At 43.9% G+C, this 22,325-nt stretch overlaps 8 protein-coding genes across 8 annotated transcripts; 4 read left to right on the top strand and 4 right to left on the bottom strand.

Moving 5' to 3' along the window:
• Positions 1 to 5,982: 5,982 nt before the first annotated feature.
• E0L32_004094 (uncharacterized protein) lies at positions 5,983 to 7,164 on the top strand (the record flags this gene model as incomplete). The annotated part of the gene is made up of 4 exons (XM_031138467.1): positions 5,983 to 6,717; positions 6,775 to 6,848; positions 6,898 to 7,070; positions 7,127 to 7,164. 4 exons carry the CDS (start codon positions 5,983 to 5,985, stop codon positions 7,162 to 7,164), a joined length of 1,020 nt encoding a protein of 339 aa, XP_030997810.1.
• Positions 7,165 to 7,708: 544 nt separating this feature from the next.
• Positions 7,709 to 8,375, bottom strand: E0L32_004093 (uncharacterized protein; the record flags this gene model as incomplete). The annotated part of the gene is made up of 3 exons (XM_031138466.1): positions 7,709 to 7,927; positions 7,983 to 8,173; positions 8,246 to 8,375. The coding sequence occupies 3 exons, from the start codon at positions 8,373 to 8,375 to the stop codon at positions 7,709 to 7,711; spliced, it is 540 nt and encodes a 179-aa protein (XP_030997809.1).
• A 1,425-nt stretch (positions 8,376 to 9,800) lies between these two features.
• Positions 9,801 to 11,006, bottom strand: E0L32_004092 (uncharacterized protein; the record flags this gene model as incomplete). The annotated part of the gene is made up of 1 exon (XM_031138465.1): positions 9,801 to 11,006. The coding sequence occupies one exon, from the start codon at positions 11,004 to 11,006 to the stop codon at positions 9,801 to 9,803; it is 1,206 nt and encodes a 401-aa protein (XP_030997808.1).
• An 817-nt stretch (positions 11,007 to 11,823) lies between these two features.
• On the top strand, positions 11,824 to 13,029 carry E0L32_004091 (uncharacterized protein; the record flags this gene model as incomplete). The annotated part of the gene is made up of 1 exon (XM_031138464.1): positions 11,824 to 13,029. One exon carries the CDS (start codon positions 11,824 to 11,826, stop codon positions 13,027 to 13,029), a length of 1,206 nt encoding a protein of 401 aa, XP_030997807.1.
• Positions 13,030 to 13,382: 353 nt separating this feature from the next.
• Positions 13,383 to 15,396, bottom strand: E0L32_004090 (uncharacterized protein; the record flags this gene model as incomplete). The annotated part of the gene is made up of 6 exons (XM_031138463.1): positions 13,383 to 13,487; positions 13,541 to 13,605; positions 13,665 to 14,649; positions 14,708 to 14,915; positions 14,971 to 15,063; positions 15,122 to 15,396. The coding sequence occupies 6 exons, from the start codon at positions 15,394 to 15,396 to the stop codon at positions 13,383 to 13,385; spliced, it is 1,731 nt and encodes a 576-aa protein (XP_030997806.1).
• A 946-nt stretch (positions 15,397 to 16,342) lies between these two features.
• E0L32_004089 (uncharacterized protein) lies at positions 16,343 to 17,791 on the top strand (the record flags this gene model as incomplete). Its single annotated transcript, XM_031138462.1, has 5 exons — positions 16,343 to 16,369; positions 16,421 to 16,969; positions 17,032 to 17,351; positions 17,408 to 17,678; positions 17,732 to 17,791. The coding sequence occupies 5 exons, from the start codon at positions 16,343 to 16,345 to the stop codon at positions 17,789 to 17,791; spliced, it is 1,227 nt and encodes a 408-aa protein (XP_030997805.1).
• A 164-nt stretch (positions 17,792 to 17,955) lies between these two features.
• E0L32_004088 (uncharacterized protein) lies at positions 17,956 to 18,876 on the bottom strand (the record flags this gene model as incomplete). Its single annotated transcript, XM_031138461.1, has 1 exon — positions 17,956 to 18,876. One exon carries the CDS (start codon positions 18,874 to 18,876, stop codon positions 17,956 to 17,958), a length of 921 nt encoding a protein of 306 aa, XP_030997804.1.
• A 677-nt stretch (positions 18,877 to 19,553) lies between these two features.
• E0L32_004087 (uncharacterized protein) lies at positions 19,554 to 21,562 on the top strand (the record flags this gene model as incomplete). The annotated part of the gene is made up of 4 exons (XM_031138458.1): positions 19,554 to 19,727; positions 19,792 to 20,585; positions 20,646 to 21,029; positions 21,112 to 21,562. The coding sequence occupies 4 exons, from the start codon at positions 19,554 to 19,556 to the stop codon at positions 21,560 to 21,562; spliced, it is 1,803 nt and encodes a 600-aa protein (XP_030997803.1).
• Positions 21,563 to 22,325: the final 763 nt, after the last annotated feature.

Here is a 22,325-nt window from a genome sequence, read left to right as displayed (position 1 = left end):
ATTTGGTCCCCTATGAATAGTGGACTCTGTGATTACCAGCAAAGGGCAGATTCTCATATACTATCTGTTGAAATGTACTGTAATACCGCTTGATTCCTTAGTACTACTGCCTGTCTGAGTAGGTAGGAGCCACCCCTTCTATATATAATGATGTGAATAGCCTTAGGTACCGGTACTTCATACTATAGATGATACTATAGTATCTCTAATTTCAGCACTCCTACTTACTATAGTAATACTATTTAATAGTGCTTCTACTTTAAGCTCCTACTGTCTTTAAGCTTCTATTATCTTTAAGCTCTTATTATCTCTAGATATCTATATATATAGAATTAAGTTATTAATATTAAATTATATATCTCTATTAATATTATTAAGTAGATTTATTACTTTTCTTAATATTAATAGATCTTAAGTTATTAGTATAATAAGTTGATTAGTATATATATAGATAGCTTTTCTATTATTATTAGTCTTTATTAAAGTCTTTTAATATAAGAGTATATCTTTATTCTAGGTAAATTATTAGGCTTAGTATTCTCTAAAAGTATTAAAAGAGTACTTTTAATAATAGCTTTATTAGTTTATTTATTATTATATTTATTATTAAAATAAATTATAACTTAATTAAATTATTAGCTATTTTCTTATAAATAAAGTATTATTAAATATTAATATACTTTATTTTAATATAGTTTATAAAGTTCTATATTAATATAATTACTTTTTAGTTATTATTATAGATAACTACTATATATAATATCTCTTTAACTCTTATAGGCTTTATATTAAGTTTATTAAGTAGTTATTTAAGTTATATTACTTTCTTTATTATTTAAGTCTAGCTTATATACTTTACTTTATAAAATAATAATATTATTATTTATTATTATTTATTTAATTAGCTAATAGTACTATTATTAATATTAAAGATATAGCTTAATATAGATTAATAAGTTATTAAATTAAAATCTTAATTAAAGTTAGTATACCCTTTAAGATTCTCTAGTTATCTTTAATAATAGAGTAAGAAATTATAACTCTCTTTAAAATATTAAAAAATCTATTTAACTACCTTTTAATACTCTTCTATTAAATTATTTAAATAATAGCTTATAATAAATATAAAATAGATAAGATCTAATTAAGTTCTAAGTATTAAGTATATAAGTAATCTAACTACTAATTAATATTACTTATAATCTATTACTAGATACTTCTAACTATTTAGTATTAGATAAAGTTAGTCTATTATAGATACTCTTACTAATATATAATAATCTATTTTAAATATTTAAAGAATCTTATTAATATAGTCTTATTAATTAAGATAGATAATATACTTTACTTTATTTTAATAGATCTAAATTCTAAGATAGTATTAATATACTTTTAGATTAGATATCTTAAAGTAATTACTTAAAGTAGCTTTAAGCTCTTAGATCTTTATCTTATTCTTATCTATAATAAGTAGATTATTAATATAGATAGTAATAAAGATTCTATTATAAGTAAAGACTCTATAGTTAGAGTTAATTAGTTTAAAGTCTTATCTACTAAGAAAGTCTATTAAGATCTAGAATTATATTCTAGATACTTACTTAAGCTTATAGAGTATTTTCTAAAGTCTATAGACTTAGCCTAATCTATTATTAAACTTAATAGATTATTTAATATAGATTATCTCTTTAATAATATTATAAAGAAATATAGTTTTAATATCTATTTATTTAATCTCTAGATTTTTAGTAGTAATAATTATAAAGAGAGCCTTATAACTTATTAATTTAACTATTAAGATAAAGATCTTAAAGTAGTTAACTTTCTTAATTTATTTAAAGCCTTTAATTATCTATTATACTTTTTAGTATATTATTTTATTATTTAGGCCCCTCTTTAGCTTATAGATCTATTTTTCTTATAGGATATTAATATCTTATAATAGCTTAATTAATTTCTAGATATTATTCTTAATTAATAATTAGTACTCTTCTTTTATTATCTTTAGCTATTATTTTTAGTAGAAGAGACTTTTTATCTTTAAGATTATAATTAGTTTTATTTCCTCTTATTACTTAAATATTACTATAAGTATTAAGTTATAATATAAGAGTTAGAAGTTATAGTATATATTAATATTATTATAATAGATATTTATTAGCTTGTTTTAAGATTAGATTAGATCTCTTTAAACTATAATAGTTAATCTAATAAGGCTGTCTATCTTATTAAGATTACTTAATATTAACTATCTTAATATATTATTACTAATCTATTACTATACTAATAATAGCTTATTCTATTCTAGATATCTCTAATTAGTAGATAGAGCTTTAAATAGAGATTAGAAAAGAGTAACTATTAATAATTAGCTCTTTAATTCTAGAAATAGTAAGATATTAGACTGATTATTTATAATAATAGAAGATTGACTACTAATCTTAGGTAGTAGAGAGTTTATTATTTTATACTAATACTCTTTAAGTAGTAATAAGATAATAATTCTATCTTTAACCTAGTTATTAGTTATTATTATCTATTAAGTATACTTTATTCTTAGCTATTTTAAAATAGTTAGATATCTTTAAGCTATTAGTTAGTTCTATAATTCTGGTTATAAGACTGATTTTAGGCCTAAATAAGTAATTAACAGTCTGATTAGTATTTAATTTAGTATTAGATATCCTATACTTTTATCTTTTAAATAGAGAGTAGACTTATCTTTATCTACCTCTATCTATATATTAATAGAGGATCTCTTTATAGAAGTTATTATTCTTAGTATATTCTTAGCTTTAAAATATATATTATTTAATTTAATAATCTTATTATTAGATATAAGAAGCTAGTAATATAAGTAACTCTTAAAGTTAATTAATATATATTTTAATACTCTTTTCTATAGCTTCTTATAGCTTTATTAAGAAAGATAATATTAAATAACTATCCTAAAAACCTAGATATTTAAGAGATTAGACTATTAGTATATAATTTAGCACTCTATAAGAGCTATAGTTTTAAAGATAGTTTACTATTATAAATATCTTTAGCCAGTATTTTTTAGTAATTTTACTACTAATTATTATAAGTAGTAGCTTATCTTAAATCTATTAGTTAAAGACCTCTATAATATTATTAGACTAATATTATTCTATATTAGTAGTATAGATTTAAATATTATACTTTATATATTATTACTTAAAGTCTTTATTAAGAAACTCTCTTATATTATTAAAGTGTACTATCCTATAGTATCTTCTATTAGGTTTATAGTACTATAAATACTTAATAAATTTAATAATATACCTTTAAGTATTCTTTCTCTCTAGGATTAATTAAGTTCTACTATATTAAGAGTATCTATTAATTATTATAATCTAATAACACTCTTTAATAGTATTAGTAATATAATAGAGGCTAGTTATATTAATATAAATAATATTATTAGTATATTTCTCTTTTAATAGAATGCCTATATATAGTAATTTAACTATTTAACTTAAAATATAGACCTTATAGGTATAGAACTCTTATATATTCTTAATATTATTTACTATCTTCTCTAGCTTAAAGAGGTTATTATCTTCTAGATAAGTTATTTATTTATACTATAGATATATTTTTAGGCTTATAGAGTATAAGATAAGAATCTAAATTATTAAGTTAATAGTCTATAGTATAAAGAGATTATTAAATTAAACCTTATAGAAGAGATAAGTATTATAGTTCTAGATCTTCTAATAAGCTTAACTAATATAGAATCTTACTCTATTATTAAGAAGTTATATAATTAAGATAAGATTAATATTAAGCCTTAATATAAATAGTATATTTTAAAGAAGGATCTTAAATTCCTCTTTTTTATACTATATCTTTTTAAAGATAATCTTAATATTAGTAACTTTAATCTTTATATCTTTAATATCTTATATTTATTATTAGACCTTCTAAAACTTAATAAAGTTATTATAATAAAAGATTATATATTATACTACCTTTAAGTTAAGAATTTAAAGATATTATAATATATAGTTAATTATTTTTAATAATATATATTAATATTCTATATATATTAAGATATCTATAAGTTAATAGAGTATTATAGCTAGAGTAGTAGACTCTTCTTTAATATCTTTAGTATTATTATTATTATTAATTTATCTTTTTATATCAATACTCTAGCTTTAGTTTTAGTTTTAACTTTAGTATTTATCTCTTTAGGATCTACTCTTCTTATCCTCCTACTTCTTAAAATAAAGAATCTAATAATTAGCTTTAGTATAATAGTCCTTTTTATAGTAGGTATAGTATAGAATTTCTTTTATATAGAAGTCTTTAATAAGTAAAGTTATTATTAGTTCTTACTTCTAGTCTTAATATATTATAAAAAATATTACTAACTTTTTTTTACTATTATTCTTACTAATTAATTAGATCTCTTTAATATAAGTACTCTATATTACTCTCTTTAAATTAGATATCTTCTCTTAGTATACTACCTAGAAGGTTATCTTCTATATATTAAAGTAATAATTAAGTATTTAGATAAGCTTAATTATTAATATACTCTTAGATAGTATATACTTAGTACTAATTACTTATAAACCCTTCTATATTTCTTTAATTTATTAAGATAGTTCCTATACTTAATTAATATTATTTAAAGTTAATATATCCTACTTTATATAATACTTTTATAAGATACTTATTCTACTTATTAAATACTTCTTCTTTATATAAGTAAGTATCTTAATAACTATTTATTTAGTTATAAAAAGTTATATATATAAGTTATTAAGTATAAGTTAGAGAAAATAAATATATTATTATTATTTTACTTTCTATTTTATAATAAGATTATTTAAAATATTTTTATAAGTTAGATAGATAGATATTAAGTTTTCTACTTTTTTAATATTAAGATAAAGTATTATAATCTTTAATTAGATTTAATAGATCTCTTAACTTATTAACTTTAAATAATTCTTAATACTAAATATTTAGAGTACTAGCTTTTTAATCTTTATTACCTATTTTAATACTTTTAAAGTATCTTTATAATTATTAGTAGATATATTAATATTTATTTTATTATAGATAGTATCTAATTAATATTATAATATATTAGATTAAGATAATAGATAAGAAGTAAACTTTAATCTTAGATATAGATATTTCTTTAATCTTAAATCTTCTTTAATATCTATCTCTTCTCTATATTTAGTCTCTATTATAAGAATAATATTATCTTATATAATAATATTTTAACTAACTATTTTATATATAACTAATATCTATAATAAAGAAATATATATTTAAGTTCTTCTATTTTAAGTACTAGCTTTAAAACTACTTATTAAAGTTATTACTTCTAAGTTTAAGAAGATACTTTATATTATTAGACTATATTACTTACTATAATCTTTTAGAGATTAATATCTAGAAATATAATAAAAAGCCTCTTTATTAAGTAAAATACTTAATAAAATTAGTAGTCTTATAAAGATATAGTAATACTTAGCTTATTTAGTATATTATATAGAATCTCAGGCTTATAACCTATTAAAATATACTGTAATACCACTTAATTCCTTAGTACTACTGTCTGTCTGAGTAGGTGGGAGCCATCCCTTCTATATATAACGGTGTGAATAGCCTTAGATACTGGTACTTCATACCATAGGTGACACTGCAGTATCTCCGATTTCGGCACTATCGGTTCTTTCCGATGCTCAAATGAACCGCAATAACAGAGAGACCGCAACAGTTCCCGTCCCCGCATTTTCTTGCCACTCAGAACTCACCATCGTCAATATAAAGTCATTTGAGGCTAAACTGCCAAGATCAACAGTCCTCGTCGGCGTGCAAAAGAAGCAGCGACAGGGTTATGGATTTAACAGTTTATCAGCTCAGAAATCCCAAGTGATCTCCCCCCCTGCTGCATGCTTCTTTGCAATCTCGTTGGCAACTACTCCGGTCACAATGCAGTTGAAAGCCATAACCGCCTTGGCGCTGCTCGTGGAGCATGGCGTTGCCCAAGGGATGATGAGATTTAGTTGCTCGCAGTTGGTCATTGACCGCATCGACCCTTTGGTCAACCCAGCCTCGATCCCTTCACCCCATCTCCACCAGATCGTCGGAGGTAACTCGTTCAACGCTTCCATGGACCCAGCTACACACGACCTTCCTTCTGAGTCCACCTGCACAAGCTGCACGTTTGCGGAAGATTTCTCCAACTACTGGACTGCAGTCCTCTACTTCCAAGCCCGCAACGGAACCTTCAAACGCGTGAACCAGTTCGTGAGCCAGGGTCTTAAAGCCAACGGAGGCATCACGGTCTACTATATCCCGCCATATGATGGCAAGACCAAGGTCACGGCCTTCAAGCCAGGGTTCCGAATGCTCGTCGGAGATGCAGCTCTGCGATCGAAGAGCAAGGACCCCAAGGTGTGCCACCGGTGCATGCCAAAAACCGGAGACAACCCCAATATTGAGTGCTCGTCACCAGATACACAGTCTTTGCCCAAGACTCCTTGCCCCGGTGGTATCCGCACCGTGATTACTTTCCCCACCTGCTGGGACGGCAAGAACACGGACAGCCCGGACCACGAGAGTCACGTCGCGTATCCCGCCTCCGGAACATTCGACAGCGGCGGTCCCTGTCCAGCAACCCACCCTGTCAAAATCCCGCAGGTTATGTATGAGGTAATGTGGGATGTAAGTATTGCGATTCATTTCTTCCTTGGCTCTTCTCCGCTGACTATGGATACTTAGACACGACCCTTCAATGATGAAGCGCTATGGCCTACGGACGGTTCGCAACCCTTTCGCTGGAGCAACAATGACAAGTACGTTCCTCGATTCTCGCTGCTGATCAATAATACTGATCTTTCCCAGTACGGGGTACTCAAACCACGGAGATTACGTGTTTGGCTGGAAGGGAGATTCTCTTCAGCGTGCCCTCGACGCCAAGTGTCGCGGCGCAGTGTGCAGTCAGCTCAAGATGCAAACGTCGCAAGAGGCAATGAAATGTACAATACAGCAGAGTTTCCGGGAGGATATCGATGGATGTGAGTCGATTTGCGATTCCCAATCTAATCATCATGATTGCTGACACAGTGCACAGGGGTGGAGAAGATCCCGGGGATGGATATGGACCCCTAAATTCAGATTACGACCTGGTGTAAGACTCGCCTTGGGTAAACTAAGATCGGTTGAACGAAAGAAACAGTTGATTGTCTCCCTTGCACCAATATCTTCGGGATGTAAATAACATGATAGGTTATTCAATTCTCTACCATATCAATCCGCGTTGTCCAATTGGGAAGCTGTCAAGGCCTGAGGTTCATGCGTCCTGCCGAGGTTGATGGTAAGTTATTACTTTGCCATTTCAAGGAGCCCTCAGCACAAGGCGGCTAGACTATTGCCGAATCTTCCGATCATTTCAATTTTCTTTTCGGAAAGTCACAGGCATTGTCTTTTGCGAGAGTCATGGGTACATAGATCATATCTTTAATGCGAAGTAGATGGGACCCGAATTTCCTAAATATTCCAAGAATGAAATTTCGCGATTGAAAGACCTGGAGATGGTGTGTATCCAATGAGACTGGAGAAATTATCTCTTGCATGATAAATGGTCACGATAATCGTCGTGAAAATACTTTGATTGTGTCAAAGCAACTTCCTCGAGCTGTCTTTCTCATGCGTCTCACTCGGCCAGTTGGGCGACCTCTGCCTCGCGCTTCACAGACTCTTCGACTTCAACGAGTTGACGAGCTCTCAGCATCCCCAGGTTTCGTCCTTTCACGACAGCCTCATCGTACTCCACGATATGTCGATCCAGGATCTCATTGGTAGCACTGATGGCTTCAAAATGGCGCTCGGTAATGAGGCCTTCTGCAAAGTTGCGCCGGCCGTCATTACGGCACTGTTCCAGTGTCAGCCATCATTTGCACAAGTTCTGCATCCAAAGAACTACATACACAGGATTCTGGTGATTGCCCTACGAGATCACCGGGCGGATCGCAAACACCCTTATTGGGGTCGTCACGGCAGTTGTAATAGAGGCCGTCGATTGTCAAACCGTTGACATAAGCTGGATCAGGGCTGCAGCTGAAAACACCGCAAGTGCACGGATTGTCACAGACGGCTGTCAATACGCGGTTGCAGCTGACTATTGGCTCATCAGCACAGGGACTTCACAAATTTCCAGAGAAACCCCGTTTTGTGGATCTCCCATGCATACCATCAGTGACATAGTACCATTTACTCCCTATATTCCAGAAGGCGAAGTTATAGCCAGGGCAGATTGCCGAAACCAAGCTCATGGACGCTGCCAAGAATGTCATGTGGGCAGAATATCTCAGAGCAAGCATGGTGAGAAGCGAAAGGGGGATGTCAAAGAAGTAATATGTTGTTAGCCGGGCCAAGGAGAAGTGACTCTATGGTCATGGAAAACTTCCCTTGACGGACAGAAGTTAAACGTCTTTATATAACACTATGGTCAATTGCACACAAGGTATCCAACTAGCCTACGGTTCTATTGACCGATACCTAGAAGATAGATCCTACCCATGCTGTGGTACGAAGGCGACTCGGAGCGAGCGTACTCTAAATCTGGTGTCAACAATGCCGAATTGGGAGGGGTTATAGTATTCATGGTACTGCAGAACGTTTCTGATTGTGTTCCTCGTACAACCACTAGCAACGACTTCCACCGCAGCAGGAATTGCAACACCGTCAGCGACACTTAACAACGGATTGTTTATCGGGTGTAAGCGTCGTGCTCTGGTCAGCCTCCTCAGAAGGTCTCAAACTTGCCTCTCTACTCCCTGAGGATTACAATGAAATGTCAAAGAATTTAAATGGGTAAATAGAGGCGTCTGAAAGAAATGATTCCTTGAAATTGCTTCTTAAGCTCTAACTGGGGATCAGTTCAGTCAACGGTCGCGGTTATCGCACGACAGTGGCTGACAGAGTGACAGAGTGACGGAACTTCTGTGAGCCACTGTAATTAGATGTAACTGTACCACAGTCGCTGACTGAGTGACGAAGCTTGTCTCACAAATCATGTGGTGGGTGTGCTGACTGGAATGTTGGAATGAAGTGGGTTATTTAGTGGGGAAAAATTGATCATTATGCCAAAAATGCAAAAGTAAACGTACAACACCAGGCATTCGCTGGTCGTCACCGACCCAACTACTACTCCGGCGATTGGCAGCTTATCTATAGACTATGGGAGAGCGGACGGGATCCCGAGTTCTCTACCATCTATGGTCGTACGTGGAGGATGGAGGTTAGTGTTAGTGTTTGCAATCTTGACTGAGCGACCTTTACAGACATTGCATCACAGATACTGCGTCAGTTCCTGCCAATGAAGTTATCACTTCTACGAATGCGGGATGTTCGGTCCGATTACTGTAACGCAAGACACAAGGAAACACTCGTCTGAGTACGACATGACAAGACACACTAAGCTGTAGCTCAAAACATCGTATGGGGCTACAAACTCGCTTAATATACAAAGGAGGCTCCCAATTACATTTCAACTCGGGGCGAGCACCTGCCAGTTTTCATCACTCAGCAGTTCGAAACACAAATTCCTCTGGTAGGGATTTCGATGTTCTCGGGAGGCACTGCATGCATTGTAGACTTGCTCAACTATCGCAGAGGAATCGTTATGTCTCAACAGCTCGAAAACATCAATTATGTGATAGGTTGCGTATAAACACTACCGTCCATAGCACACTCAGCCAAGCCTGTTCACCCTAACTGTCGTTACTTGTCATTCAAGAAGCCAATCAGCCGTCCAAAGCCTGGACAACCTGCGCCCATTCGCCAAAGCCGTAGGCGCCTGGCACACTTTCCCCGTCCCAGAGACTAGCCAGCACAACGCGGTCAGACTGCTGTCCCACCCACGGCTCCCTACCATGCTGAGCGATGGTATTATCATAGACAAGCACATCACCCCGCTGCCATCTGTGCAAGACTCGGATCTCATCCGTAATCCTGGCGAGATGGGCCAGGTACTCCTCCGGGATAGGAGTGCCGTCGCCATAGAGCTGTTGCGTGACCTTCTGCCTCGCCTTTTGGACATCCGAGCTTGCATCCTGGACCTGGACGGTCTTATAATAGGCGGCTAATCCAGTAAACAATGTGGGCAGATTCGTACCTGCCTGGGTCCTGATAGCTGGAAGCCGGTGCGTCAAGATGATCCCATCGTCGGTCCATTCCCAGGTTGTGTGCTTGCCCCGACCGTAGCGGGCGATCTGTGCCTCAATCTTGGCCCGTCTCGTACCCTCGTCGTCGCCATCTTGTATCTCTTTGCCGAAAGCCTGCCTCAGCGTCGACCCGCCAGCGTACTGCTTGTCAAACTTGTACGTCACCCTACTCAGAACACCCTTCTCAGCGAGTTCGGCGATTAGCTCGGGAATTTCCTGCTGCGCGCGATGGAAAAGCTCGAGCGACGACGAAATCGGCGTCTCCCCGCCCTTCTCCGGCGCCGCGTGACTGTAGAAGAAGATGTATTCAGGCGCGTGGGGTACTTGCGGCGACTCGTTGTGGTTGTAGATCAGGACCTCCTTGGGCGCCTCGTTGGCCGGCGCGACGTTTGGCGCTAGGAGGGGTCTGTCGACGACGATGCCGATAATCTCGTGGGGCCGGTAGCCGAAGGCGTGAGCAAATTTGCTGAAATCGTGCGCGTCACGGATGGGCAAGTCGCGGAACAACAGCGTGCCATGGCGGGCCAGCTTCTTGGTCAGCTCGCCGTCCTGGACCTGAAGGGCTTTGATAGTGGCCACGACTGAGTCGAGCTCTACCTGAGCGTCTTCGTGGGTCACTGGACGTAGCGCCAGAGGAATGACGCTGTTCTTTGGGTGCGGCTGTCCAAGGATACGCTGGTTGCCGGCTGGCAGATCGAATGATTCAAAGACTATAGGGAGCGAGGATTGGGCGCCTCCATCGAGCTTCAGCGACTGGACGTTAAGTTGTCGCACAGAGGTCGCCATGGTCCTTGCAGCTGCAACAAGATAGGTAGTGCTATGAGCAGTAGAATATTGACAGAATCGTCCTGAGGATCTTACTCACTCGCAATGTGTCTTCAAGATTCAAACGACAGTTAACTGGTATAAGTGACCGGTTATCATGAAGCGAGTCAGAAGATTCAGCCGAATACCGAGAGATTGCCTTCTATGAGCTAAAAGTGCGTCATGGACGTTAGCACGTCCGGTCTGTATTAATTACTCGATGTGGTTTGTGTGATTAACTTGCATAGATAGCACCAAAGCCACAAATAGTATGGAGTGGCAAGGGATGAATGCGGCACGTACGTTTCTAGCGGCCCAAAGTCGATTGTGTCACACGCTCGCCATATTATGTGCTTGTGGGATTTAGTACTCCACACCGGTCTGGCTCCTTTTAAACATGATTCTCAATATCAAAGTCCTAAAATCGGAGATTAGTCCATTGCGTGCTAATCCGGCAATAACGAGAGGTTCCGAGGCTTCGGCAGCGTCGAATCTCTGTAGGTTGGCAAGCGTCGTTTATAAGTTCTGCAGTATATGTGCACATCTAACATTCGACATTATCAACCTCCAACATTCAACAATTACTGCATCCTTAAGTCAAGGCAAGATGTCTGCACCAGATGAGAAAAGCAAGCGAGAACATCTCGTTGTCGGTGATGGGGAGTTAGTGACCAGCCGGCCAGAAGACGACGCAGTCTCCGCCATTCAGCGCAGATGAATACCGTTCTTCCGAAACACGCTTTTTCAGATCCTCGTTGTCGGATGTTGTGCTTTTACGGCCCCTGGAATCTGGAGTGCCATGAACGGCCTAGGCGTCGGCGGCTCTCAAAGTCCGAACCTTGTCAATGCTGCTAATGCGCTGCTCTACGCGTTCATGACTGTGACTTGCTTCGCCGGCCCCTGGCTCACCAACCTCATCGGTTTTCGATGGACGCTTTCCATTGGCTCGATCGGGTACCCGTTGTACGCGGCTGGTCTTTATGTCAACAACCGCTGGGGGACGACATGGTTCGTCTACGTTGGCGCCGTGGCATGTGGCCTCAGCGCGGGCTTCTTCTGGAGCGTTGAGGGTGCTATATCTACAGGCTACCCGGAACAACACAAACGTGGCCGCTATATCGCTACATGGTTTACCTTTCGCAACTTTGGAAATATTATTGGTGGTGCCATCTCGCTGGGCATCAATCACTCGGCCAATAAGCTCGGCAAGGTCGGATATGAGACCTATCTCGGTTTCATCGCTATCCAGTGCCTCGGTTTCCCTCTAGGTTTGCTACTATCGAACCCGGAGAAAGTTCAGCGAGATGATGGAACTCGTATCGAAGCTCCTAGAAATATCAACTGGCGCCTCGAGGGACGCGAGATGTGGCGCTTGATTCGGAGCAGACCCATCCTCATGTTGACTCCTTTATTCTGGTACTTTGGCTGGATCCAGGCTTATCCCGGTACATACTTGGCTACATACTTCACTGTTCGCTCCCGGGCTCTTGGAAGCTTCATGTCTGCTGTGGTTGGGACAATCGCCACCTGGCTTGCTGGTGTCCTTGTGGATATCCCATGGGCAAAGAGCCGCCAAAAGCGTGCCATTGCGACGTACGCCCTTATCGCCGCTCTCAACAGCGCGACTTGGATCTGGGCAGTGATTATCCAGAACGAATACCGGCACACGCGTCCTGCACTGGACTGGGGGGACCAAAGGACCTTCGGAAGGGGGTTTGGAGTCTACATGTTGGAACGTATCAGTCTGGGCATGGTCGAGAACTATGTCTACTGGTGCATAAGCAACCTTTCCGACTCACCTGGCGACCAGATCCGGTACAGTTCTCTGCTGAGGGGTATTGAGACGGCCGGTGTGGCAGTGGGATTCGGTGTGCAGGCCGTACCTACGGCTTTGATTGCCACTGCATCGATCAACTTCGGACTGTGGTTTGTCGCGCTCCCCTTCGGATACTATGCCACTCTTCAAGTGGTGAACAAATTTAACCAACTGAACAAAGAGAACTAGATCTGGTGTGAGATAGAGGCGCGTATATGTAGCTATCCTTAGATAAACTAACCTGAACAAGGTGAGAGCGAGCTGTCGGAGGGAATCCTCTCTTACACGTTGTTTTATAGAATCTAAAAAACTGCGAATGCAGATGGTTGGAAGGATACTAGGATTGAAGGAGGGTGCGCTGATATAAGAGTCAACTCTGTAATAATACGGGAGAGTGCCCCATCATTATCATAACGGGCACATGAACTCGTGTCAAGTATTCCTACTGCCTATCTGAAAAGATTGATTTTTTTTCCCATCGAGAGACCTGTGATACAAGGCGTAGTATGGCGAACCGAGCTTTGAGGTAACCCTTTTCGAATTCAATCGTGCGTGTCCCCCTTAAACGCCCACCCGTTATCCCTGTATCTACGAGGCCAGAGACCCATCTTCCCTGGTGATAGAATTCCATTGGGGTCGATAGAGTTCTGTGGCAATATTAACATCATGACAGCTGAAGTTCTTTCGGCGAAGTACTAACCTTGATCGTCTCGACAAAGCGGCGATAAGCATGGTTATTGAAATCGTACAAGTTCGCGACCATGTCTAACAAGAAATTAGCTTTGATGCACCTAAGCTTGATTGGAAGCTTGGAATAAACTCACCCATATCCCTGATATGACCTCTATACTTGCTAAATCCCCGCGCTGTGCCCTCCTTGAACAAACCTTGGAAGATCTGATCGGAGCCGACTCGTTGCTCCGGGTTTGTCTTGTCGAAGCACAGCATGCATACAAACACGCAGTGTCGTTCATGCATGAAGAAGTCACACAAGAGATCGAATCCGTGGACTTCATATACGCTTTTGGCTGCCTTGACCCAGGACAGTACCGTCTTGCCGTCCAAGGGAACGAGCGGCGAGTAAGCACCGTGAGCGCCAACACCGGTCTCGTCCTTGTTATAGAACTTTGTCATGGGGATACTGAACATGCTTGGAACGCCCACGAACATTCCACCATACGGCTGGGGTACGGATGTCGCCTCGAGGAGCTTCCTATCCTCGCCGGCAAAGAGCACATTCCTGAGTCTGCCTTTGGGCATGCGATCGGATACTACCTTCTCAATCTCGTTGTAGTTGGCTAGCAGGATATCCTTGGCTCCGTAGAGACCGAACTTTACTGTCCAGAATCCGGTGTCGAGTTCTTTTTGCATCTCCTTCAGGCGCCAGTCCGGGATAGGTCCTTCGCCGTCGTACCATTCTTTGCGTGTCTTGGCGAGGGAAGACCACTCGACAATACTGAACACGTAAACGATGTGGGGCAGAGTTCCATTCCGGCGCATCTCGCCAAAGGTGTCCACGATGGCCTCGATGTCATCGAGCTCAGGCATGTCAAAGGAGCAAGCCATGTAGGCCTGCGGCTGTGGGGTGAGGTGAATGCCCATCTTGGTCACGATGCCGAGGTTGCTTTGCAGGAACAGGCCGTCAAGAGAAGGACCGAAGCTGTGATTGGTGAGGTGCGCGGTAGGCGAGGTTGTCATGGCGAATTGGCCGGTTCGGAGGATATCACCATCTGCAAGCACTACTTCGAGGCCTGAGATATGTTCATGGTGCACACCCGTTGGGATGAATCCCATGCCCCGGTCCAGTGTCTAAGCCAACCGTCAGCGAAACTTCATGGAGTAGAGTAGGAGATAAATAGCAACATACGTTTCCAACAACACTACCCCATCCGAGCGAGGCAGTGCTTGGCCAAACCTTGAGCTTCCTCTCAGCGATATATGCATAGAGATCCCCAAACGTAACACCCGGCTCTACCACAGCATAAGCAAACTTTTCATTGACTTCAATGATCTTATTCATCCGATGAAGATCAAGGACAACTGAGCCCGACACACAAGGAGCGGGTCCACCATATCTACTGGCTGTTAATATGCTGTTGTCGTCCTTTCGGTAACTTCTCTGATACGCACCCAAGGTTCTTGCCCCTCGAAATGGTCCATACTGGAATCTTGTACTTGTTTGAAATCTGGAGGACGCCCTGTACCTCCTCTACAGAAGACGGGCTGCGAGTCTGTCAATGATTTGCATGATAAAACAGTAATCGTAGATAGGGGTCCGTACCATACTGCAGCTCCAGGTACCTTACGGTCAGGATCCGCCTCTGGAACCTCGTAAGGATCGACGTATTCCTTCAAATTGCTGCCAGTGAAGACAGCACTCTGCCCGAGAAGTCCGGTGAGCTCGGCAATGGCCTTATCAAAGTCCTCTTGGCTTACGCCTGGTGGCAGCACTTTCTCGATAGTCTCAATCAGGGGCTTTGAGAACATGTCATCATGGGCGTCCTGGTACAGGTCGTCCGCATACCGGCGGATCTTCTGCGACTGCACAGCAGCCATGATGGAGCGTTGTTTCGGTGCAGTCCACTAGACGCATACAATGAGGGATCAACAAATGGTCTAGCACGAGTTCTTCGGATACGCTGTACTGGAGACTCGTTATTTTTGACAAGGCATACAGTGAGAGGCAATATTTAATTCTCCGTGACACCTGTTCGAGAACGGTTGGGACGCATTTAAACCTCCGTCCTGCCGAGATCCCCTTTGCCGTCGACCAAATCTAGCGAAGATCCCTGGCACTCCAAAGGGCGGAATGCGGGGTGAAAGGCGGAGAACCTTGCAGACAGGGAACAGTCTCCTGTGGCTATCTGGTCTCGGGGGGCAAAGGTCAGTCAAGCCAATGGGTAACTAGGCACGGAATGATACCCAGACATGAGAAAGTGGTCCAGGGATCCCGCTCCGAGTGGATCGGCAAATACGCTCCGCAGACTACGAGGTGCCTACACCTCGGCAACATAATCCCTAATTAGCATGTTAGCAGCATCTTCCTCATTAAGCAGTGTTGCCAACTTCAACGCTCCTCGTCTCGAGTTAATGGAGAACGGATTCGGATGTGCGTTCCGTTGAGGGACGTGATACTGGCTGTTTGCACCGCATTGTCAAATTCGAGTCAAGTTACTGGGACTGGAAGGTCGTGGTGAGTAGAAATCCTTCGTTTCGGCGATTGATTCACCTCTTGGACGTTGGTGTGAACCCCGCATTTGCTCCAAGTGTCACCCGCCCATAATGACCTGCTCGTGGTTGCTACTAGGTGGCCCTTGTTCTAGGTCCGAGACCTGAAAGCGGACATAAGTATCTGGACGGGATAATAAAATGAAAAGTGACTGCATCTACGAATGTGCTGATGTGTGAGGCCCCGATATTTCTTAGCTACAGTGTCGTGGTGTCCGACGGGCCTAAGCACGGTTGAACAAACAATTAAACCACACCACGTACTATTATTCCAATGTCCGAAATCAAGAAGGATCTCAAAGTACGTGCCAGCCACTTGTCCGTGAACGTCTTCACGGCGCTTACATGATAGGTCCTCATCGTCGGGGCAGGCCCGTCGGGCCTCTTGCTTGCTCTGTTGCTGGGGCAGAAGGGCATCGAATCGACTATTCTCGAGAAGTCACACGAGATCGATCGCAACCCACGGGCGAGTTTCTATGCGTACCCGACCATCCGAGAGCTGCGCCGGGCCGGCCTCATGGAGGATATCATGAAGGACGCTTTTGTTCCTAGCGGTGTGACCTGGCGCCTCCTGGACGGCACGCCGATCGCCAAAATCCACCCCAGCAATGAGGTCGGCCGAGAGACCATGGTTTCCCTGCCACTTGACGAGCTGCTTCCTATAATGAACATCCATCTACAAAAGTGCGAAAGATCAAAGCTTCTTCTCAACCACGAGGTGATGGCGATCGGCCAGGACGAAGACAAGGCCTGGGCCACCGTACAGACCCCCGAGGGCGAGAAGAGGTTTGAGGGTGACTACATCGTCGGTTGCGATGGAGGCAATAGCAAGATTCGCAGGGAGCTCTTTGGAGGCGAGTTCCCAGGCTTCACCTGGGATAAGCAAATCGTCGCGACGAACGTATGTCTTCCTGATGGGTCCCGATCCATTGTTCGTCAGTTACTGACACCAGCTACGTCAAGGTGTACTACCCCAAATTCAAGGACTTCAAGTGGACATCCTCAAACTTCCTCATCGACAAGGACCATTTCACCATGATCGCCCAAATTGCCAAGGACGGCCTTCTACGGGTCACTTATGGCGAAGAAGGCGGCTTAACCCGGGAAGAGATGCATGAGCGACTTGCCTGGAAATACAAGACCATCCTACCCGGTGCACCCGAGCCTGGTGAGTATGATGTCAAGTCTTTCAGCCCCTACAGAATACACCAGAGGTGTGCGGAGAAGCTCCGGGTCGGGAGATTCCTGTTGACGGCCGATGCTGCCCACCTTTGCAATCCTTTGTAAGCTACCCTTTAGGTGGACGAAATCTCCACCTCAGCATGCTCACAGGCAATAGTGGCGGGATGGGCCTGACCGGTGGCCTCGTCGATGTCGGCAACTTGTTCGACTGCCTCTATGGTATTGCGACCGGGGAAGCAGACGAGGATATTCTGGACAAGTATTCAGAGATTCGAATGCAGAAGTTCCACGACGTCATCAGCCCCATATCGAGCGGCAATATTAGGAGACTTTGGGATCCCAGCCCCGAGGCGATCGCCAACGAACCATTCTTCAACGCCGTCAAGGAGGCTGAGCAGAACGAACACTTGGCACAACAGATGAAGACTGTATGTGAAACTTTCAAGTGTAACTCGGGAAATATTGCTAATTTGTTCAAAAGGGCCTAAACATCGTGATGCACGACTTTACACAGTACTACAGGTCAAGAGCAGTAGCTTGATTCAAAACAACCAGGCATTCTGCCATGCATAGGTGAGGGTCAGGAAGGCAGTACTAGCAGGAAATAGACTAGCATTGCATTCTCATATGTCCTGTAGTCGTAGTCTCCAACAGAACAATTATCCTCCAAGATTAGGCACTTCTCGATTCCCAGACGGTTTCTCCCTATACTGCCACTGGAAGTTTATGCTTGACACTCCGCCCCCACTCCTCAATGGTTGTGAGCTGTACGGGCAACTCCTTCAGCACAGGCGCCATGTCTATCTTAAATGGATCTTCAGGCGAGTCGTTGTACCACGTGTAAGCCCGCCGCATCTGATCGATAACCCGGTCTACATCAAGACTCGCCCTCTTCCTCATGGCCTCGCCCATCCGGTCACAGAAGTCGTCCACCGTCTCGTTGTCACACTTGAGCGGCCGGTCCCACGCGCGCGCCAGCTTCTCCGTCACCTGTTCGAGGCGGACAGTCTCTGGCCCCCCGACGGGTATGTTCCTCCCCGCGAGGTCTGGCCGGTTCAGCGCGGCCACCATCAACTGCGCGAGGTCATCATGGCAGATCCACGATGCTTCCAGGCTGGGCTTGTGGCAGTACCGCAGAACGTTCTGCTCCACAATCGGGGGCAGGGCCCACCCCTCGAAGAAATTGTCCAGGTAGCAGACGGGCTGGATGCTGATCACCTGCAGGCCGGTGTCCCGCAGCAGGCGCCGCATCTCCCGCCGGTGATCCTGGGCCTCGATGTGCTTGGTCTCCTCCGGCACCGGCATGCTGGTGTTGAAGACGCAGAAGCGGACGCTCGGCGTACGCATGGCAGCCTCGCCAATGGCTTTTGCGGCCGCGATGACCGGCTCCGCCTTTTGGAAGGACGTGGATGGAAGATTCAGGAAGATGACCTCGGCGCCGCAGAGGGCCTTCTCGAGGGCAGGTACGTCAGAGAATTCGGCCGAGGCAGTCTCAATGGACTGGCCATCTGTGGTGAGCGGTTTAGGGTAACGGCTCACGGCGACGGGATGGTGGCCCGCCCGGATGAGTGCGGACACCTGGGCCGAGCCTTGCACGCCGGAGGCGCCGAACACGACGACGCGCATCTTGCAAGGCTTGATGTTCGCTTGGCAATGCAGCTTCTATCATCTCGTGTTCTATTCATGGTACAAGCTTTATAGAGTATGGAGGATATTCGTACTGGATCATTGTCCGGTGGGCGGTAGATGTTTTCCGATCCGCTGGTGGGTGGATCTACCCCGGACGCGGGGGTGGAGATGGATGTCAGCAACTGGAGTCAGTGCTGCGAGTTAGCCCTCATCCTCTTGCAAACCCAGCAACGTCCGAATGTCAAACGAAACATCCATGGAGTTCAGTTTCTTGGTAGGTTTAACGCTTCATGGCCGTGGGTGCTTCATTGTGTGGTGAACAAGTTGGTCCCCTGATCATAGCCAGGCTGACTATCTGAGTTCTCGCTGCCTGATCCAAGTCCTTTGCTGCGTAGGTAGTAGAGGTTCGGTTCAAGCGGCGAGGGGAGTGATCTGCAGACGAAAGAAGTCTAACACACAAACTCAATTCAGTCGTGGGCCCTGGCATGAAATGGATAAACAATCCCGTTCACAGAAAAGGAAATGATATTTCCTGTCTTTGAAGAGTGCATTTCCCGACTCCGAGAACAGATATAAACCCCTAAGTCTGATCACCTGGAAATGTGTGGCTTGCAGATATTGCTATATGCAGTTTCATTGCCTTTTCTAGATTCTCATGTTGGTGCAACTTTAAGATGGCGATCTCCCCTGCGCCAGCGGCCTCAGCCGAGGTGATCGGCAGTCATCACGAAAAGACGGACCTCGAGATGCACTCTCATGTTGAAAACACTTCGGACAGCTCACCACAGGTTCTGATTGAAGACGAGGATGATGGTAAACTTACGAAGGAAGTGATTTTGGCGTTCTTGGTTAGTCACTACTTGCCAACAGTAAACAACATCATCATCTCCTGATCACACATTGTTATACTAGGCCATGTGTGGTCAGCTCAACGCCTACATCATGAGCATGCTGATTCCCGCGACGATCCTGCCGTTCATCAACGCAGAGCTGGGTCCGGATCCAAACTCGACTTGGATCACACTCACGTGGACCTTGGGTGCTTCTATTCTTATATCTATTGGAGGGCGTCTGTCCGATATCTTTGGTCGTCGCTACTTTTTGATCACTGGCGCTCTTATCTCCATCTGCGGCACTCTCGTTGGCGCCAACGGAAAGAGCATCAACATGATGATCGCTTCTGGCGCTCTGTTTGGTATCGGAAGTGGATTCCAAGAGCTGTGCTATGGCTGTGTGCAAGAGATCGTGCCCAACCGTTGGAGGATCATCGCCGTCGGCGGCTTGGACTTCTCGCTGGCCTTAGCGTTCAGCTCGCCGGTGGTAGCCTATGCCTTCATCGCCTACCAGCCCATCGGCTGGCGTGGGTGCTACTGGTACCTATTCGCCTTCCACTGCTTTGCGTTCATCCTGCTCTTCTTCTTCTACAAGCCCCCAGACTTTGATATGAAGCACCGTGAAGATGGCAAGACCAAGCTGCAGCTGCTGGCAGAGCTCGACTACGTTGGTGTCTTTCTCTTCTTGACGGGCGGTGTTCTGTTCTTGCTCGGGGTGAACTTTGGCGGACGGACATACCCGTGGAGCCACCCGGGGACCATCGCACCTATTGTGGTCGGCGGTTGCTGCTTCATCGCCGTCGGCTTCTGGTGCGCATATGCGGACCTGAAGTACCCGCTGTTCCCGCCCAAATTGTTCAAGAAAGTTCGAGAGTAAGTCTGCCAACTTAGCTCCATAGTGTCTTGACACACAATTGCTCATCACTGTGACAGATTCGACATGGTCATCGTCGTTTGCTTCGTGGGAGGCATGCTCTACTACAGCATGAACGTGCTCTGGCCGAGACAGTCGCAGGCCTTCTTCGTCAAGCCCGACGACACCATCATGAAGGGTGTGTACGCGCTCATCTTCTCGTGCGGCACCTGGCTGGCCGCGCTGATCACCATCTTCGTCTGCCACAGGGTGCACCACGAAAAGTGGCAGCTCGTCGCCTTCATGGTCGTGCAGACGGCGCTGATCGCATCGATGGCATCCGTGGGCTCGGACGACAAGGCGCAGGCCATCGTCACGGTCGTGCTGGCGGCGGCCATGATCACGCCCCCGCAGCTGCTGTCGTTCACCATGCTGTCTTTCGGTCTCGAAGACCAGCGCGACGTGTAAGCGCGGCTTCTCCACTTTATGAGCATTAAGCATAAAATCATCTTTCGGGTGCTGACATAAATATCCTTTGTCGTTTAGGGGTGTCGCTGTGGGCCTCGCGGGCACATTCCGCCTCTTTGGCGGCGCGGTTGCCACGGCCATCTACACGGCCATCTACTCGAACCGCTTCGCCCAGGTCCTGCCCGGCGAGATGCGAGGCGCGATCGAGGCAGCCGGCGTGCCGTACTCGGACGGCCTGCTGCGCGGGCTGGTGTCGGCGGCGCAGGTCAACACGGCGGCGGCGTACAGCAAGGTGGCGGGCGCGACCCCGCGGCTCGTCGAGCTGGCGACCGAGGCGGCCAAGCAGTCGTACGTCAAGGGCTTCAGCATGGTGTATCTGGTGGCCATCGCGTTTGGCGTGCTCGCGACCGTCGCGGCGGCGTGCACGGTCAGCACAGACCGGTCCAAGAAGAACAATGCGCGGGCGGTCATTATGAAGAACGAGGTGGACAAGCTTGAGACCGCGCCGCCATCCAAACTGGTCGAGTAGCGAGAGAGAGGCTAGCACGCCCTGACTGGATCTTCTAAAGGGGGCCCCGTTCATCAGCTAGACGATGGTCCGTCGGGTGACTGACTGCTCGCCGCCCAATGGTTTTCAATGGCCAGTGTGTACGGCCAAGTTGGCTGATACCTACCTAGGTAGTTGATCCACTATCGCAATTTACACGTTAGCTGGCCCATAGCGTGTTAGTTGGTCAATGTCAGCCTAAACCCGACGGGCAGGTGGGGGAATTTCTGCCCCATGCCTTCACTCCACCTAACCTGCCTGAGCTAAAGTGGGCGTCTGAATAGTTGACGGAAGTTCATCAGGAGCTACCTCAATCTTAACAATCAGTATCCTTGTCACATCCTTGCCCTGGAACTCGGAAGGGCTATCCCACTACCTAAATCCGATGGGCTTGATGGATAGCCAAGTACTTCTGTTAGCAGTCCGTCAACTAATCTGACCATCACTTGCTGAGCCTGCCCATTTGCTCCGGTCTAGGCCTGTAACAGAGGACCATCCCCTTTACAGCGAGATGAGCCCACTACGTCGCTTAACATGGCTTGCCTTGTGTTGGGTCGAATCAGCAGTACGGGGCATGTCGGAGGCTGCGTGCACCAGAAGCTTTGCGAAAGAAGTGGGATTGCGTGAGTGAATGCCGATGTCTCGCAAATCCATATGCATGCGATGTGGGTGGGAGGTGAACTCTCGGGTCACCGTCCATCAAGGTTACCGATAGCCGGCCGGTTGCTCTTAAGGCGGAGGCCAG

Source organism: Thyridium curvatum (genome assembly GCF_004353045.1).
Source record: "Thyridium curvatum strain D216 chromosome Unknown NODE_19_length_512963_cov_79.951035, whole genome shotgun sequence".
NCBI classification, from domain to species: Eukaryota; Fungi; Ascomycota; class Sordariomycetes; order Thyridiales; family Thyridiaceae; genus Thyridium; species Thyridium curvatum.
The sequence above is the reverse complement of the archived record's forward strand: the minus strand, read 5'-3'. Positions and strand labels throughout refer to the sequence as shown.